General features: G+C 39.5%; 1 protein-coding gene across 1 annotated transcript in view; it reads left to right on the top strand.

Annotated features, from left to right (window-relative positions):
• The window catches only part of SLC1A3 (solute carrier family 1 member 3), a 66,100-nt gene that overhangs the window by 31,097 nt on the left and 17,784 nt on the right, over nucleotides 1-17,219 (top strand). The window contains exon 3 of the mRNA XM_049795878.1: nucleotides 16,027-16,231. Coding sequence (XP_049651835.1) covers nucleotides 16,027-16,231 — 205 coding nt within the window. The remainder of the gene's footprint in view (nucleotides 1-16,026; nucleotides 16,232-17,219) is intronic.

Raw genomic sequence — 17,219 nt, 5'->3', positions numbered from 1 at the left:
TAGTATTTTTTATCTTGGCCAAGTGCTCATCATTGTAAAGCATGGCATTTCCATCTGAAAAAGGGACACGTGCAATCAGTACAAACACAGATTCCTCAGAGGTTTGTACTCTTAACAAACAGGGCAGTTTGGTATACCACAAACTTTCAGTTCCTGTTACTGTGAAGACAGTTACATCTAGCAAAACTGGAAGAAAAGCACCTGGGATGGCAAGCTCTTAAACTTTGGATCCTTGGCTCACCAGATAAAAAAGTTCCGTGTACTCTTTCTATCGATAATATCTTGAAAGGACTTTTTTCTCTGCAGGAGTCTACCAAAAGCAGATATACCAATGTTGATCTACAAAGAGAAGTGAAAATATTAGGATACAGAAAGACTTGTGCAAAAAAAAAAGTCTCATTATTTATTTGGCCATATCATGTGGGAATGAAAAGATAAAATTCTTTACAGTTTCACACAACTGAATAGCAATTCAGTTCTAATACTGAGTAAGAAACATGCAAATAAAGAAAAGAGTCAAGTGCTCAACTCCCATGCCAACAGAAGCTTTCAGATCTTAATGTTATTCTCAAAGACCCATCATCTCTGGAAGTCAAGTATCAAAGCAAATTAAATTCCTGGCCCCTTGGTTGTGAAGAAAAGCTCAAGAATAGGTCCTGACTGTATTCTGAAAACTCAAGAGTCACACAACAAAGAGCACTTATTTGAAAAAATTTGGGGATTTAAAGTATTCCAGTATTTGGAGAGCATGAGTTTTTGTTCCTGAGTAGTTAGGGTTATCAGATCTGGTATTAATCTTTAAGCAATATTCATCTTCTCTACTTCACTGAAGAGTTTGATGGGCTTCAAGCGTGTTACCAGTTGTGAAGAAGCTTTTGGATCAAGTACATTAACACAAACATTTATTTAGTTGCCTCAGTTAAGCCTGTGTTCAGGATCAGGCTTTGGTTTGTAGTAATAATAATATACTTACACAGAATTAATGTTTTTTCAGATAATTACACCTTTTCATCCTCAGATAACTGTACCACTAGCTCCTTACTGGTGGTAGATAAGAAAAAGTACAGCATCGTACTAGAAGTACACTGTTTGCACTAGAATTAACATACTAATGCTGATTCTTTCCTTCATAAACAGCTCTTTTATTTTCTCTCTGCTCATATGCAAAGCTAAATACTTACTTTATTCTGACATTTCACCACCCACTTCTAACTTAGATCTGAATACTTAGATAATATCAGAGATTCTCCAGTGAATATAGTTTCTTTTCATAGAGAAAAAGTAGGTTTTGGTCAAGAGTTCAGCTAATGAATGGCTATTTCATTAATGAATACATTCTTGCACTAAAAATCAGCTTTGTCCAATATTTAAAATTGCAGTATGTCTTAACTCCCCAAACCCTGAAAACAAAGTTAGAGAACATTAGCTTACTAAGCCTGTCTAATATCTGGCTCAAGGCTAATGAAGCTGTGCAAAGGGCCCACATCCATAAAGAAAATAAAGCTTTCAAATTCAAGATAGGATGTTTAATAGTTCATTAAAAAGTAAATAGGCTTCTTTTCTGTTCTGCAGAACATCACAGTCCAATAACAACAATGATCTAAAAAGCCTCCCCTGCCTTTCATCCGTTTAGTTTAAAAAGAGCTGATATTTTCTTTGGTACCTCAGACTTCTCATGGAAATTCATATCCTGCAAGCAGATGATGCCCAGATGGCAACTGTGTAATACTTGAATTGTGGAAGCCAAACCCCATTTTTCAGCTGTACTTAGCACTGTAATGCCCTGGAAAAGAGCTGAATAATATTAAAAAGCACTGATTGCTACTGTCAGGCATTCCAGAGGAAGCCTTAACTTCTTTCCATTGCCTCCTACAAGTCTGTAAGGTAGAGAAAGAGAGAGCAAAAAATGTACTGTTTTGATGTTGCAAGGCTGTAACTGAATCAGTGACCCAAAGTTCAAGAGGTCACTGAAACAAAGGAGAGAAAAGAAGGAAAACAAAAGCTTGTTCACATGAAATTCCAATTCCACACTTTCGTAATGAGTTCTCAGAACAGCCTTAACATCATTACTGAATTGTGAAAAAAAAAAACAAAACACCAAATTATAACAACAATTTAAAATGTAATAGACTAATTGCAGCTAAAGTAATGACTCCTTAGTATTCATATGGCATATTACCAGAGGACGTTAAATTCACAAATAGGAAGGTTTTTTTTCCTAAACTTGATTTGATTGTTACCCATTAACTTCTTGGGTGGGGATTTAGGGTATAATTAAACCATAATTTACTCCTATGGTCCATGAAAAAAAATGGAAAAATGCTTATGATGTTATGCATTAGAATGTTCTTATTCATTATCAAGATGTTAATTTATGGATTGTAAGTGCTGTTTTAAAATGCTGCTAGTTTAAAATTTTAAAAAATTCTATACAATTTTTTTCAAATTTTGTCTGCATCAGTTCCCATGCTCTTTAAATAGATTTTGCTATACTTGATAAAGGAAGTCTCAGATTGTTTCTAGATTCTTTATTAATACAAGATTCACATTTTTTCGATGCCATATAAAACTTCATATGCAGAATTTTTCTTATCAAATCCGTTAATGTGACTCTTTGAAAAATGAGAATCTAAAAGTACTCCATATTGTCAAATTAGTTACTGTTCTGCAATTTCTAATGAAAATAATGACTTAGAGACATGAAAGAGCGACATGCATTTCCTTTTGATGCAGACAGATAATAGTACATAGTGGTGCATCTTTTTTGTACTCGAACAGTCAGAGAGACTGAGGCCCCAACTATGCTAGGTCCTGCACCAAAGTCAATACAGTATTAGGGGTAATGTCTTTCAGGACAAACTTCCCCAGACTGAGATGTTGTTGACATCACTGACTTCACTGTCACAGATAGATAACTGAGCTAATTTTGTATCACTATGGGGAGCAGAATAGCAATGGCAGCATGGAGCTCCATTCAAAGTGATTTATGTTGCTTCATGTGAATGCAGATAGCACTACAACTTGCAGAAATTAAAACTATACTTGAGGTATGAGAGGAGAGAACAAAGTGTGAATTCATCAAGAACAGTCTATGGAAGCATACATACTGTTGTAAAATAGTACAAACTGAAAAAATGCGTGGCACATGGGAAGGAATGTAATAAACTGAAAGGATTAGTAGAACATGTAAACACCAGCAGGATGTGTGTAACATAGACAAAAAGGAAAGCAACAGCTCCATGAACAGCTCAGATAAATTCTCTGGAAGAGCAATGGATAAAACAGCAGCAGAGGAATGAACTGCTAGCTCGAAAGCAAAATGAAAATATATCACTTTTAAGTTGGACGCAGATGGACCAATCGGTGTTGTGTCACTGACAAGATTTCTAAAGAAAGAAAAAAAAAAAAAAAGACAAAGCAATTTTGATTATTAGTAAACCTGGTAGAAGACGAGATAGTAGCTACTGCAACAACAAAAAATACACAGGATTCTTTAGTGAGTGGGCAGTTACCAGAGCAACTTCAGATTACTCAAAAAAGTGAAGTCTTGTTGAACATATCTAAAGGCAATGTCACACCATTCTTTTCCAAATTACCTTAACATTGCCGAATTAGCAAAGAAAGATAATCTCAGGGTTTTAAAAATTGCGCTAAAATTAACATTCCAAGCAGAAATCCAAAGACCAGGTTGATAATGGACACATTAGTAACACACTACCATTACTTTAAATCTTAGTTGAGTCACATCCAAATGGGCAAAGCTTCTTTCCAAATCATGGCTGCTGCATGAACGCTATAAAATTAACTTAACTAGTGTCAGATCCTAGTGGACAATCATCCAAATAAAAGACACTATCACTGCAATAGAGTCTATTATTGGAAGTTTTAGTGAAGAAGCCAAGAACTGGCTGGCCAACAATCCTAGATCACATTTTGAGTGAGAAGGTGAAGCCTCCAGCATAGAGCTGTGACAAGTTACAGGCCAATACAATCCCATACCACAAACCCCATGTCACTTTGCACTTAGACAGAGATATGTCTCTATTTTTTTTTTTTTGACAGGCAACCTTAATTTTCCATTCTTTAAAACTTGCACCTCTCTAACTAGAATTATGTTCACTTCATTTTTCTAGCAATTCAACAGTAGTGTCTCTTCAGACATCTGTTACATACCAAAGATGTAAAAGCAAATGCATTTTTACATTAGACTGCGTTACTAGCTACGGTTCCTTTACAGATATGTCTAATCTCACATCTGTATTCTCAAGTATGTCATATTATTTTTTCAGTAGCAGCTAAAGTAGATCAGGAGTGATTTATGATACTAAATAGTTTACAGCTTCATCACATAGTACACAGCCAGTCAGATAACACAAGTGCTGTATATTTCTGGAATGTTATTTAATAAGTGCTGCACATACAAAAACATGTCTGTGAAGGACTCCAGGCACAGTCTGCCAAAACTCAGACCAGCGTTTCAGCAGATTAAAAGCTTCCACATATATTTTAAGAAATTGCATTATGGATTTTTATGGAGCATTAAGTAATGTGTTTAACACCATCCAGAAGGCAAAGGTATCTTTATCAGTGGTATCTTGCCAGGATGCGGTATGTTTCATGTTTCAAGCAGATATTTTTGGCAATATGTTCAGAATAAGTGAAAATTAGTATTTTCATCCTTGGGGAATAGGAAAGAAGTCTTACAACCACTAGCATATTTATTTCAGTCTTGTAACAACATGTCCTGTAGTATTCAAGCTAACTTAATGTGCTTTGGCTTATCAGCCAATTAACACAATTAACTTATCACAATTAACTTTTTTCCTAACTAAACTGAAATAATTTACAGTATTACATTTTGCTTTTTTCTTAAGCAAATGTGCTCATTTTTTTTCACTTCTGATACAGAAAATAAGCAGCTTTATGCCCAAAAGAAGAATCCTATTTCCAGGAAAGCTTAGTCCAAATGTCTGAACATAGAAGGATGTCTTTTTAGAATTGCACTGTGCAGGTAGCAGCAGTGTTTTGTTACCAAAAAAAATTGTGAGCTGCTATTTTCTGTGTTCCTGGGTCTCTGATTCTTGGCTTGAAGACAGTCACTCCTTTGTACTCTGTTATTACAATGAGGTAACCAAAGAAAGAGAGTCTTGGTTTGAGACTGTCAGCTGTTACTAATCACTGCTCCATGGCTTGCTGTGAATCCCTGCTTGCCTCTCCCTCCTGCTCTGCTTAGCACACATAAAGAAGATAAATTACTCCCTAGTTTCCTTTCAAAAAGCATATTGTCTGGCACATTCCAATACTGTGAGCAAAAGATGGAATAATGCGAAGAGTTAAATGGGTATCTAAACAGCCCCACAGCAGGGTCCTTCTCAGGCAGATGTGAGTTTCAAGAAATGTAATTTCCTACTCATTCTCCAAAAGTATTCTGTTATACTGCAAACCCGAAGAGTAAATCAACTATGATTTCAGAACAGTAGAGCATATTCCTGCAAGAGTTTTCCTGTAGTAATGCAAATATCACTGACACTCAATAAATGCAGCATCTAAGTGTACCATATCTGCATATTTCATTTTACTGGGAGGTGTAATACCTTGGTGTCTATAAATTATTTAGCAACAAGCCATCCGGGGAGGTTTATGGAATTCTTCCCTGCCCTCACTGACTGACACTGTCCTGAAACAGAGAAGAAATTTAAATGAAGAAACAGAATGGTTTGGGTTGGAAGGGACCTTTAAAGGTCATCTTGTCCAACCACCCCTGTAATGAGCAGGGACATCTTCAACTAGACCAGGTTGCTCAGAGCCCCATCCCACCTGTCCTTGAATGTTTCCAGGGATGGGGCATTTACCACCTCTCTGGGCAACCTGTTCCAGTGTTTCACAACCCTCATTGTAAAAAATTTCTTCCTTACATCTAATCTGAATCTACCCTCTTTTAGTTTAAAATCATTACCCCTTGTCCTGTTCAACAGGCCCTACTAAAAAGTTTGTCCCCATCTTTCTTACAAGCCCAGTTTAAGCACTGGAAGGCCACAGTAAGGTCTCCCTGGAGCCTTCTCTTCTTCAGGCTGAACAACCCCAACTGTCTCAGCCTGTCCTCGTAGGAGAGGTGTTCCACCCCTCTGATCATTTTTGTAAGGCCCTTCTCTGGACTCGCTCCAATAGGTCCATGTCCTCCTTACGCTGGGGGCCCCAGAGCTGAAGGCAGTACTGCAGGTGAGGTCCCACAAGAGCAGAGCAGAGGGGCAGAGTCACCTCCCTCGACCTGCTGGTCACACTTCTTTTGATGCAGCCCAAGGTACAATTGGCTTTCTGGGCTATGAGCGTGCATTGCCAGGTCATGTTGAGCTTCTCGTCAACCAGTACCCCAAGTCCTTCTCCACAGGGCAGCTTATCTCCCAGCTTATCCATAAGTGCTTATCCACTTATCCCCCAGCCTGTATTGATGCTGGGGGTTGCCCCGACCCAGGTGCAGGACCTTGCACTTGGCCTTGTTGAACTTCATGAGGTTCACATGGGCCCACTTCTTGAGCTTGTCCAGGTCTCCCTGGACGGCATCCTGTCCCTCAGGTGTGTCAACCTCACCAGTCAAGTTATTTGTGCATGGTAGCAAGAGAAGTAAGATATGAGAAAGGCTGTGGAATACCCTACCATGAAAATAGTTAGGGTAAAAATAGCAACTGATTTGCACCTCAGGCTCAATAAATTTCTAACCAAGACTGTATAATATATTTGCCTGCTATATCAGAATGCTATACTTGATGGCCCAGGAAGTACTTTCCAGCAGAGATTATTGTCATACTTTTTTATAAGATGACAACTAATCTTGATGCACTGAAACCAAGCAGAGTTTCATAAAGTGAAGTTATTCTACTGAAAGAGCAATATCAGTGATGAATAACAAAATGGTCTTTCATTATTCATGGCTAACTGAAAGGTAAAAATCACTGTAAAGCCACTAGAGATTATTTGGGTCTCTACCATTGTGGTAGGTTGACCCTGTCTGGGTGGCAGTTGCCAACCAAAGCCACTCTATCACTTCCCTCCTCAATTGGATCGGGGAGAGAAAAGTATGACAAAAGGCTCATAGGTCAAGATAGGGACAGGGAGAGATGACTCAGCAATTACTGTCACAAGCAAAACAGATTCAACTTGGGGAAAATTAACTTAATTTATTGCCAATCAAACCAGAGTAGGCTAATGAGAAATAAAACCAAATCTTAAAACACCTTCCTCCCACCCCTCCCTTCTTCCTGGGCACAGCTTCACTCCCGAATTCTCTACCTCCTCCCCACCAGCAGCACAGGGGGATAGGGAATGGGGGTTGGGGTCAGTTCATCACACATTGTCTCTGCTGCTTCATCCTCTTCGGGGCAGGACTCCTCACACTCTCCCCTGCTCCAGCATGGGGTCTCCCCATGGGAGAGAGTTCTCCATGAACTTCTCCAACATGAGTCCTTCGCATGGGCTGCAGTTCTTCACAAACTGCTCCAGCGTGGGTCCCTTCCACGGTGTGCAGTCCTTCAGGAGCACACTGCTCCAGCGTGGGTCCCCCACAGGGTCACAAGTCCTGCCAGAAAACCTGCTCCAGTGTGGGGTCCTCTCCCCATGGATCCGCAGGTCCTGGCAGGACCCTGCTCCAGTGCTGGCTTCCCATGGGGTCACAACCTCCTTCAGGCATGTCCACCTACTCCAGCGTGGGGTCCTCCCCGGGCTGCAGGTGGATATCTGCTCCACCGTGGACCTCCGTGGGCTGCAGGGGGACAGCCTGCCTCACCAAGGTCTTCACCACGGGCTGCAGGGGAATCTTCGCTCCGGCGCTTGGAGCATCTCCTCCCCTCCTTCTTCACTGACCTGGGGGTCTGCAGGGCTGTTTCTCTTACATGTTCTCACTCCTCTTTCTGGCTGCCATTTCTGTCTGTCCTGCAACTTTTTTTTGCTGCTTAAATCTGTTATCACAGAGGCGCTACCACTATTGCTGATGGGCTTGGCCTTGGCCGGTGGCAAGTCTGTCTTGGAGCCGGCTGGTATGGGCTCTGTTGGACATGAGGGAAGCTTCCAGCAGCTTCTTACAGAAGCCACCCCTGTAGCTCCCCCGCTACCAAAACCCTGCCACACAAACCCAATACAACCATTCACACCAGTCAATGATGATCTGACATTATCTTACCATGATTTCATAAAGATTTTCCTTCTAATGAATAAACTGTGGCTAGAAGAGCATGTGTCTGCAGCCAAGAGGATGAAGGATAAAAAAACGTGGTCAGTTACAAAATATTTTCCCTTAACAAAAGTTAGAAAGGGATGGAGGAAATATATTTGAAGCTAGCACACATTACACTTATTTGCTAGCATATTTTTACGCTGGTCCCATCAAGATGTATGGGACCAACAGAGGGAGTACAGTGTTCAGTTTGCAACACTTTTGCACGTGCAAAAGCTTTCAGAATCACTGAGAGGTATCCAGCATCCACATTCAGGTATATTTCAAAACAAGCACTCTATGAAAGTCAGAAATAAATACGTATGGCAGGGTTAGGTTAGCTCCTCTAGAAAAGGTCTTTTTTCATCATATATAACCTTTCTCCTTCACTGTGGTAGTGGAGAATCCACAAAGGAAGGTACATGGCTTTCTTTAAGTGCTCATGTGGACTCTTCTACTTGTTAAGTCCCACCTTTCTGTTAAAGTCTGTGAATTCGCTGGTTCACTCATGCAGTGAGATTTTTTTCTTACATCTAACAGGAACATGAGTGTATCTTCATAAGGGTATATTTTTGTGCTGATTTTTTTTGAAGGCAGTGCTGGTTTGAGTCGCCATGGCCCTCCAGATCTCTCCTGAGCCCAGGTGCTCTTTCACACAACCTTGTTTTCTTCTTGTCATCAAATGTTGGATGGTGTTTGTTCAGCCACCTGGTGAGAACAGAGCCAGCTTGAAGATAAGCAGGGTGAAGTTAGGAATGCTTAACTTGCTGTGGAAGCACTGCCACCAAAGAGCAAAGGATGCAGTTTAACAATACAGCCAACTTGAAGCAATGGCAAACTGCTGCCAAAATGCTAGTTTTCCACCCCCAGACATGCTCTTCCTGCTGCTTCCTTTGTAAAAGTTCTGGTGTTCACATGATACGATTCTGAGATGATTCAGAATGACAAACTGACAGAAAAACTAACCCTCCAAAACCCAAAGTTAATAGTTCTCTGGTGGCAAAGGACGGGGCAGGACTAAAAAGCTGTGAGGCAGGTCTAGTCCTTTAGAAGCCACTATTAGCCATTTAATTGGCTCATTGAACTGCATTACTATGTCCCAGCCATGGGTTTCATTAGTCAGCTTGGCTTAATAACGGTCACGTAATTTTGGATCAAGTACAACTGCTAATTTTCCTATGAGATATTTGCCAAATGTTCTTAATGGACCTGGAAAAATTAATGAAATATCTAATTTCATTATTTAAATTTCCATATTCAAATAAGGATAAGTTAAGCTGAGATTTGGAAGCAGCTTGTCCCATCAGTTCATGCAAAAATGCATACAGAGCTATATTTCAGACATTATATGTCACTTCAGGAAGTCATTACCTGTACTGATTTAATATTAATTAGTTTCACCAATGCATATAGTTCTTTGAAAATGTTATTTAGCTTTTTTCTTTGCAATTTTATTCTTTTACTGCTACTGCTATTAAAAATAATAATCTAGAGTTTGGACTAATTTTGGACCTGATCTTGTGAAGGGCTCAATTGTCAAAGCTTTAAACATTATTTAACTTTTATTTTCTGGGAATGCTCATCACCACTCAGGACATGCTCAACAGCTAACAGAATAAAACTCTAGGGCTTAATCGTGTTAATTAAACTCTGGCAATACCTCCACTGTCTTTACCTAACTATTGCTTTTCCTTACAATTTTTCTGTCAGCATATTTTACCGTGACCTTGCACAGCGTTATTCATTTCCACAAATCCTCGTCAACATACACAAAAGGGATTGTTCTCATGGTCTCACACTGAGAGTTTACTCATCACACAGTGCTTAGTGGATGTAGGGGGTCAAGAGTAGCTCATTTAAGACTGCTTCATTAGGAGAGTGAAAGACAACCTTAAAGAAACAAAATTAGGGCAACACTCCTGAGTCAACAGTTGCCATTATTGCTGTTCCACCATAGGAGTCCTTAACAAGCAACTGCAATTTCCTAATGAAGAGACCGTAAAAAATAAACAGGAAAATAATTAGCAATAAAAATATACTCTGTTCATAATGTTTTGTTTTTAAAGACCAAGTCCAAAACATCTAAAGGAAATTTATATAAAAATCTACATTAGCAAGGAAATGCCATCAATTCAGTTCTAATATGTTGAATAAGGAAAGACTTCATCATGATCATAGCAATCCTCTCTTTTTTATTTCCAGTAGTCAATATGTATGAAGACCAGAATGCACAGGTTTTTCCACACACTCATTCAGAACTGTTTCATATATTTGCAACAACCTATTGCAATGTCTCAGCAGGATTCTGACTTCACCAGAGAATAAGGTGTTTGGTAGTAGCTAGAAATGGCAGAGTTGAAGTTTATTTTACACAAATTGGCAAACTCTAAAATAACTCCAACATGTCTGTATGGGTCACTGTACACTGTTTCTTCCAAAATAAAGACTTCTTAGAGGATCAAGAATTACATTAGGAATGGTTCAAAGCTGCATCTGGGGAGGTTCAGACTGGACATGAGGAAGCATTTCTTTACCGAGAGGGTGGTCAAACACTGGAACAGGCTTCCTAGAAAGGTGGTCAATGCCCCAGGCCTGTCAGTGTTTAGAGGCATTTGGACAGTGCCCTTAATAAAATGCTTTAATTTTTAGTCAGTCCTGAAGTGGTCAGGCAGTTGGACTAGATGATCATTGCAGGTCCCTTCCAACTGAACTATTCTAGCCTATATTTAAAATTTTTGTCATTATGCATCAAAAGTGATTTTAAAGAAACCAAGAGTTTAAAATATTGTGGGTAAAGTGGTAGATTCTCTTGTTACAAACATAAGAATTTTAGTATAGGAAAGCAAACACATAAACTTCTTGGTTTTTCCAAAAGTTTTTAAAGGGAGGAGAAAGATTTCAGAAACAAGGACTTTCAACAGGAAAAGCAGTAGGTGAGCACCTTAACTGTTTTCAAAGTGAAATTATACAAATGCATATATGCATACGCTCACTTGCACACCCTCTCCCGACAGAGACAGAGTCTTGCTTGCTCTGACAAATGATAAAATCACTGAAGGTACTAGGATCAGTGCTGAGTAGTTGGTTTTTTAGGAAAAACAAAAGAAAATGAATCTTGCTACTTGCCCAGTTCTTCGGTGGCATACTACTCACTTTGAGTGTAAAGAAAGATCCTATTTAAAAACCGCCAGTTATGGACTCTGATTCGGCAAAACACATTAGTTAGTGATTAACATTGAGGACAAATGTAAGTCCAAGAATGCTTTGCTGACTAGGAGTTTACACACTGAAATACAGCCTCAGTCACACCAGCTGCCAACCAGTGTGGTAAATATGCATATTCTGTCTAATTGTGTAAATATATATCTTCCTTCTTCCTAAAAAAACCCACAGGCAGAAGCTCTTAGGTATTGTAACAGGAAAATGAGGTATGTACTTAAACTCAAATAGCTCATAACTTATGACTTGAGGACATTGGACTGTACTGCAAAAAATCAGTCAATGCATTTGTGATAATCAAAGGGCGAAAGTGTTCTGAAGTTGTAGGACTTTTTAGCATAGGCTCTGCTTTTTGGCTTTCAAAATAATTCATTGGAATTTATTTTTGAACAAGGACATCCAAAGGTATTACTGGCTTAACTGTTATCTAAAGAAAACATACTTAGTATATTTTACCTCTGATCTTACTGAGGACTACAGTACCATCCCTTGGTGCTAGTGTGCCCTAGTGTAACCCAAGATTACACATAGAATATGTACAGCATATTTTCAATGTCAAGAAAACTAAAAACAATAGCAGCAACTCTGGATTTGTAAATTCTAGAATTCTGTATAATCTAGAATCATAAGTAAAATATAAAAAAATATAATTGACACAAAACCAGTCACAGTATTGTAACAATTCAGGAAAGTTGCTGAATCATTAGTTCATGCTGACTTGCAGAACCATAATCAAGTCAGGTGAACAATCAGAATTATCAGATTAACAGCTCAGAATTTTTAATAAGTTGCCCCAACTAGATTTTTCTCTCCTCCCCGCCCCCCCCCCCCCATCCTTTTTGTCTCTCTTTCTCCTTCTCTTGCAATCACATACTTGCTTGCTGCCTTTCCTACACCCTAAAATATTTTCATTTCTTCTCTAACACATTTGTTAAAGAACAACCTAGTGCTTTCTTTTTTTGCCCTGACACTCTGGAGAACTCCTTGACGTGTCTTTATTTTCACTCGCAGTGTGACTGATTCCTCACTTCTGAAGAGAGGGAAAGAGTAGGTGAAGGGAGAGGACAGGGGTAAGGGCTTAGGTTAGTTTGCAGTTTTACAGACTTATGGCTGCCCCCTTCTTTATTCTCTTCCTTTCCTCCCTCCCTCCCTCCCTGCCCGTCAATACTTAAAAAATCATTCCCATTCATGTTGTGTGCGCACACACGCTGTGAGAAATTACAGGCGCTCTGCTCCAGGTTGCCTTGACAACTCCGAGGCATCCCTGTGCGTGGGGACCGGTGGCACAGCAAAGTTTCCCAGGCCCCCTGGTGAAGGGGAGGGTGGAGGAAGAGAGGAGCCAGAGGTGCTGGAGCCAGCAGCCATGTGGAGGAGAGAGCAGCAAGCAGGATGAAAGGGGCACATACATCTCCCGCGGGACAATGGGAATTTTGCTGGCTAGCTGTGAAAGGACACACTGAGGATACAATGGTCTGTGACACATGAAAACTTTGGAGCAAACTTTATTGCTTCTCCATTAAGGACCCTCCCACAGCCCCATTCAGCTCCGAGAAACCATGTCAACATCTTAAAATGTAACGAAAACAACCCCCTTCATTTTCTTGTGTTTTAAAAACAGATTTAAAATATTTTTTTTAGAAATTTCTTGCTGGTGGTATGCTGGAATCTTTTGCAGTTTCAGCCCTGGACGGCACCAAGTGTCCCTCTTGTGAGTTCCCTGACTTCCCATTAACTTCAGGGGGAGGGAAAGCTGCCCTGCAGCTCCCCAGCAAGGGCTCGCTGAGGTCAGAACTTGCTTCTTCCTCATATAGCTTTTGTTCATACTTAAGCCTGTCATCCCTCTGCTTTCAATGCTTGCTGCTATACATGCCATGAGTGGTTAGAGCTCAAGAGAGGAATTGCTGTCCCCTACTTTCAAGCTGAGAAGTCCTTTATACGATAGCAAGAGCAGGAATGAGACTAAGCAAGGGGGGCCTTACTAGAGTAAGGGGCCATGTAGTCACAGCTGGAGTGCGTAATAGGAAAGCAAGCTGGAAAGCAGCTTATAAAGAAAAGAGCATGACTCTTGCTTCCTGACATATCGCTTGCACATGGTTCACCACTCAATCCCAGAATCAGTCCAAGAAAGAAATCGGATCACAAGCTCTAATCCTTCAATGCAGCAATCCTTAGTGATAAGGTATGCCCTACACTGACTCCTAGTGATTTTTGGAGTGTGGGAGACTCAACCTAGTATCAAGTGCGGAGTATAAAGGAAGGTCAGGTCTGGTTAAAGAAGTAAGCACATATGCCTGCAAACCCTCCAGACTGACAGGGCTTGGCATCTGGTGCTGAATCTATTACCTGGCAAGGGCAGGATACTGGGAACTGACTGGTTTAACACCTGTGCATTTCCAAACCTACCTAGCAAACTATGTAAGTTAACCTTTTCATGCTCAGGACATAAACCAAGTTTAAAGCTGATCTTAGCTAAAATGAAAAAATACGAAGCCCTTTGCTGCTACTTTAGAAAGAGCAAATAAGAACATAAACTGTCAGTTAAAATATACAATGATAAAGTTACCTGGACTAGTATGCATGCATTTCACTTTTAAAATTATATTTTAAGTTGCATACTAATACTTTAAAAATACAACTTTTAACAAATACTGTCTGTTATAAACGTTGTGCAACTCAGTAGCTGATCTAAAATTCTCCAAAAATTATCACCAGTATTTTTATGCATTGGTCAATTATATTTGCATTATTTTGCGGACTCAAAAAATGTAATCGATCCTCCATCCACCAGCAATAAGGCTACAGAGCTTACTTCCTGTTTGTAAAGATAAGAAAAATGTTTGTTACGTGGTAGCATTCACCATTTTCCTCAAAGAATTTCAAAACATTAAATGTAAACTTACCACAAGCATTATCATCCAGTTTTACAGATGGAAAAGCTAGGCAGAGAAATGAAGGATCAACTGCTTCAAATGTTGGATTTCCAGTTTCAGTTTCTTGCTGTGCCAGTAACACTTAGCTCTTCCACTACAATGGCACAAGTAAATCAAGCAATTCAGGGTGCAAATCTAGTGATCTTCCTTTGCAATTCATTTTGTGGGTACAAATCTTACTGGTTCTAATGGCTTCTGCTGAAAGGACAGGCAAACACTAGCTGAAATGAAAGGGTAAGTATGAAGCATGTGATTGGTTTTATACTTTGAAGATTTGATCAGAGCCTGGAACATAGCCTTGATCTCAGTTACACCAGTGACTAGAGTATTTTCACTGTAACTCCAGTAGCACATATTTCCTCCTTTAGAAGATAGACAGAAGTACAATATATCTACAATGATTTGAGAAAACATTTAGTTTTGCCAGGTCATGATTCTAGTTTTATGTTTCTATATTATTGATATTTATGCAGTCCTGTTGCCTTATTTAAAATTTTCTCCTCTGAGACAGGTAGCGAGAGCATAAGGTGGTCAACTTTCATTATATTTTGTATGTTCAAAGATGGCGTCTATATAAATGTGTAGGCAGTCTGCAGAAGTCTGAATTAGACAGTTTTATAGGGGGCTAAAGGAGGAGATGGTAAAGCAAAGAGATTCTTTCCTGACCAATTTTTCTCATTCCTGCACTTTGAAAGCTGGATTCCAACATGAAGCATCAGCACTGCTTTGAGACAGATGGTGTAGTCCTCCAGATGAAGTATGGGGAAGTTATTGACTACTTGAAATTTTAAGGAGAAGAAGTAAAGGGGCATGTTAAGGAGAAGAACACTAACTGCACCTGCTTGGAAAGAGAAAGATCATTTCCATTTCTGACACTCCTCATGAGACACTCCTTCTCAGAGATTCAGAGCTCTTTCCCTGGCAGAACTGCACCTTCATTTAAAAAACACAGTGCAGTTCTGTTGGTGTAATTTGATGAACAAACACTTTTAACAGATGCCATAGTAAGCACCCTAGTATTCACATTAGATCAGATGCATTAAGACGAGCCAAGAATTAGGATTAATGTCGCAAGTTTTGCAAAGCTTATAAAAGACTCTAAAGGCTAATTCATATAATAGCACGGATTTTCTGAAACAAGCTAACAGCATTTAATCTGTTTTAAACTCCCATGGCTTGGGACAGAGGTAAACTGAGGTCATTCCATTACGGATTGAAGAAAACTCTTCATACACGTTAATTGTAGCAAACTATCAACATTACTTGAGAGTACTCTGCTTTCTTTCTTACTATTACAAATTAGGTGCAGCACATTTCTAAGGCACATTTTTTCAGACTATGCTGACTATGCTAATTGAAACACAGGAATTGGCTCACTGGAAATAAGGGAATGCCACACTGCATCAGAACAATAATCTTTGCTTTTTAACAAAATGTTAACAAAGCACAGAAAACTGTAACTCTTGTAATAAATTATGTAATAACAAGCATTAGGAGTGGGATGGGAAGACAGTGGCAGTACAAGCTGCAGAAGAGGGCCAACTTACCTTGCATAGCTTTAAATGTACTGGTCATCAAAACTCTTCCCACAAAACCATTCTCATCACGCTGAGTTCATACTCTTTACTCACAACTATATGAGGTGAATGTCCTTGTGCTTCAATTTACTAGGAATTGCTGCCCTGGATAGTAAAGCATCAGGGAAGATGGGAGTCCGAGCAGTAGTCTACTACATGAGTACTACGATCATTGCTGTACTGATTGGTATAATCATTGTGGTCATCATCCACCCTGGGAAAGGTACTAAAGAAAACATGCACAGAGAAGGCAAAATTGTGCAAGTGACAGCAGCAGATGCCTTTCTTGATTTAATCAGGTATGGCTATGATATTGCACATTTTCTGTACTGATAGCAAAGACAGTAATATTTAGATTCATGTGAGAACAAATGTAAAGAATTTTAGACAGTGTCTACATAAACTAGCCAAATTTCTTTCAACTATGTGGTACCAATATCTCTAATCCCTACAACGCTACAAAAGAATACATGGATTTATTTTCAAATTGAGCTGTTGCAATGGAAGAAACTGCTTTTAATATTCAAAGAAAGGTTCTTTCTTTCATGCATAAAAGAACGACTTCTGTTCTGCTATCTGCATGGGTCTTTTCCCCTCCTTCTGTAGCACAGTCCTTATTACTAGATTTCTCTGCTTTCCTTTATTTCCAACTTTCGACAATTTTCTCACTTCACATGGATCCCTGATTTAGCTCTTCATCTTAATTTTGAATTGTAGCTGCCAATCTGGGTGCATCTACTCAACTTGTTAAATTGTATGGATGGGAAATAAATTCCAGGAACAGGCAAGTAAAATGCTTGAAGTAGAGGGGCACAGATATAAAATCTTGTTTTCTCCTTGCTCAGAGTCTCTGCAATGCCTCTTTTATAGAGCTAATATGTCACAGATGTATTTCAGGGAGTAGGGAAGCTGAGGTTTTGAACTCGGGAGCTTTTCCACAGGTAAAGCCACCAAAATTTTGTGTTCCACTAACCCATTTGGAGAAGCCAGAGACATGGAGAAAGGCCTCCAAGAGTCATGCTGCCAGGAAGGGGGACTTCAGAAAGACCCATGAAGAGGTTTGCACTCAGATTCCTCAAGATTTATTCAGTTAGGCTGCTTCTAATTCCCTCAGAAATGTCACCATTCTGGAAAGCAAAGAAACAAACCCCCATATGTAACAAGTATACACACACGTATATAATCATGTAAGAATACTCAAACTTCAGAAATATTTATTTCTTAATCACAACAAGACTCTAAATCAAGTGATAACTGTCACGATGTACTAGGCTATGTGACTGCAAA

The sequence above is a fragment of the Accipiter gentilis genome, chromosome Z (assembly GCF_929443795.1).
Source record: "Accipiter gentilis chromosome Z, bAccGen1.1, whole genome shotgun sequence".
In the NCBI taxonomy this organism is placed as follows: domain Eukaryota; kingdom Metazoa; phylum Chordata; class Aves; order Accipitriformes; family Accipitridae; genus Astur; species Astur gentilis.
The sequence above is the reverse complement of the archived record's forward strand: the minus strand, read 5'-3'. Positions and strand labels throughout refer to the sequence as shown.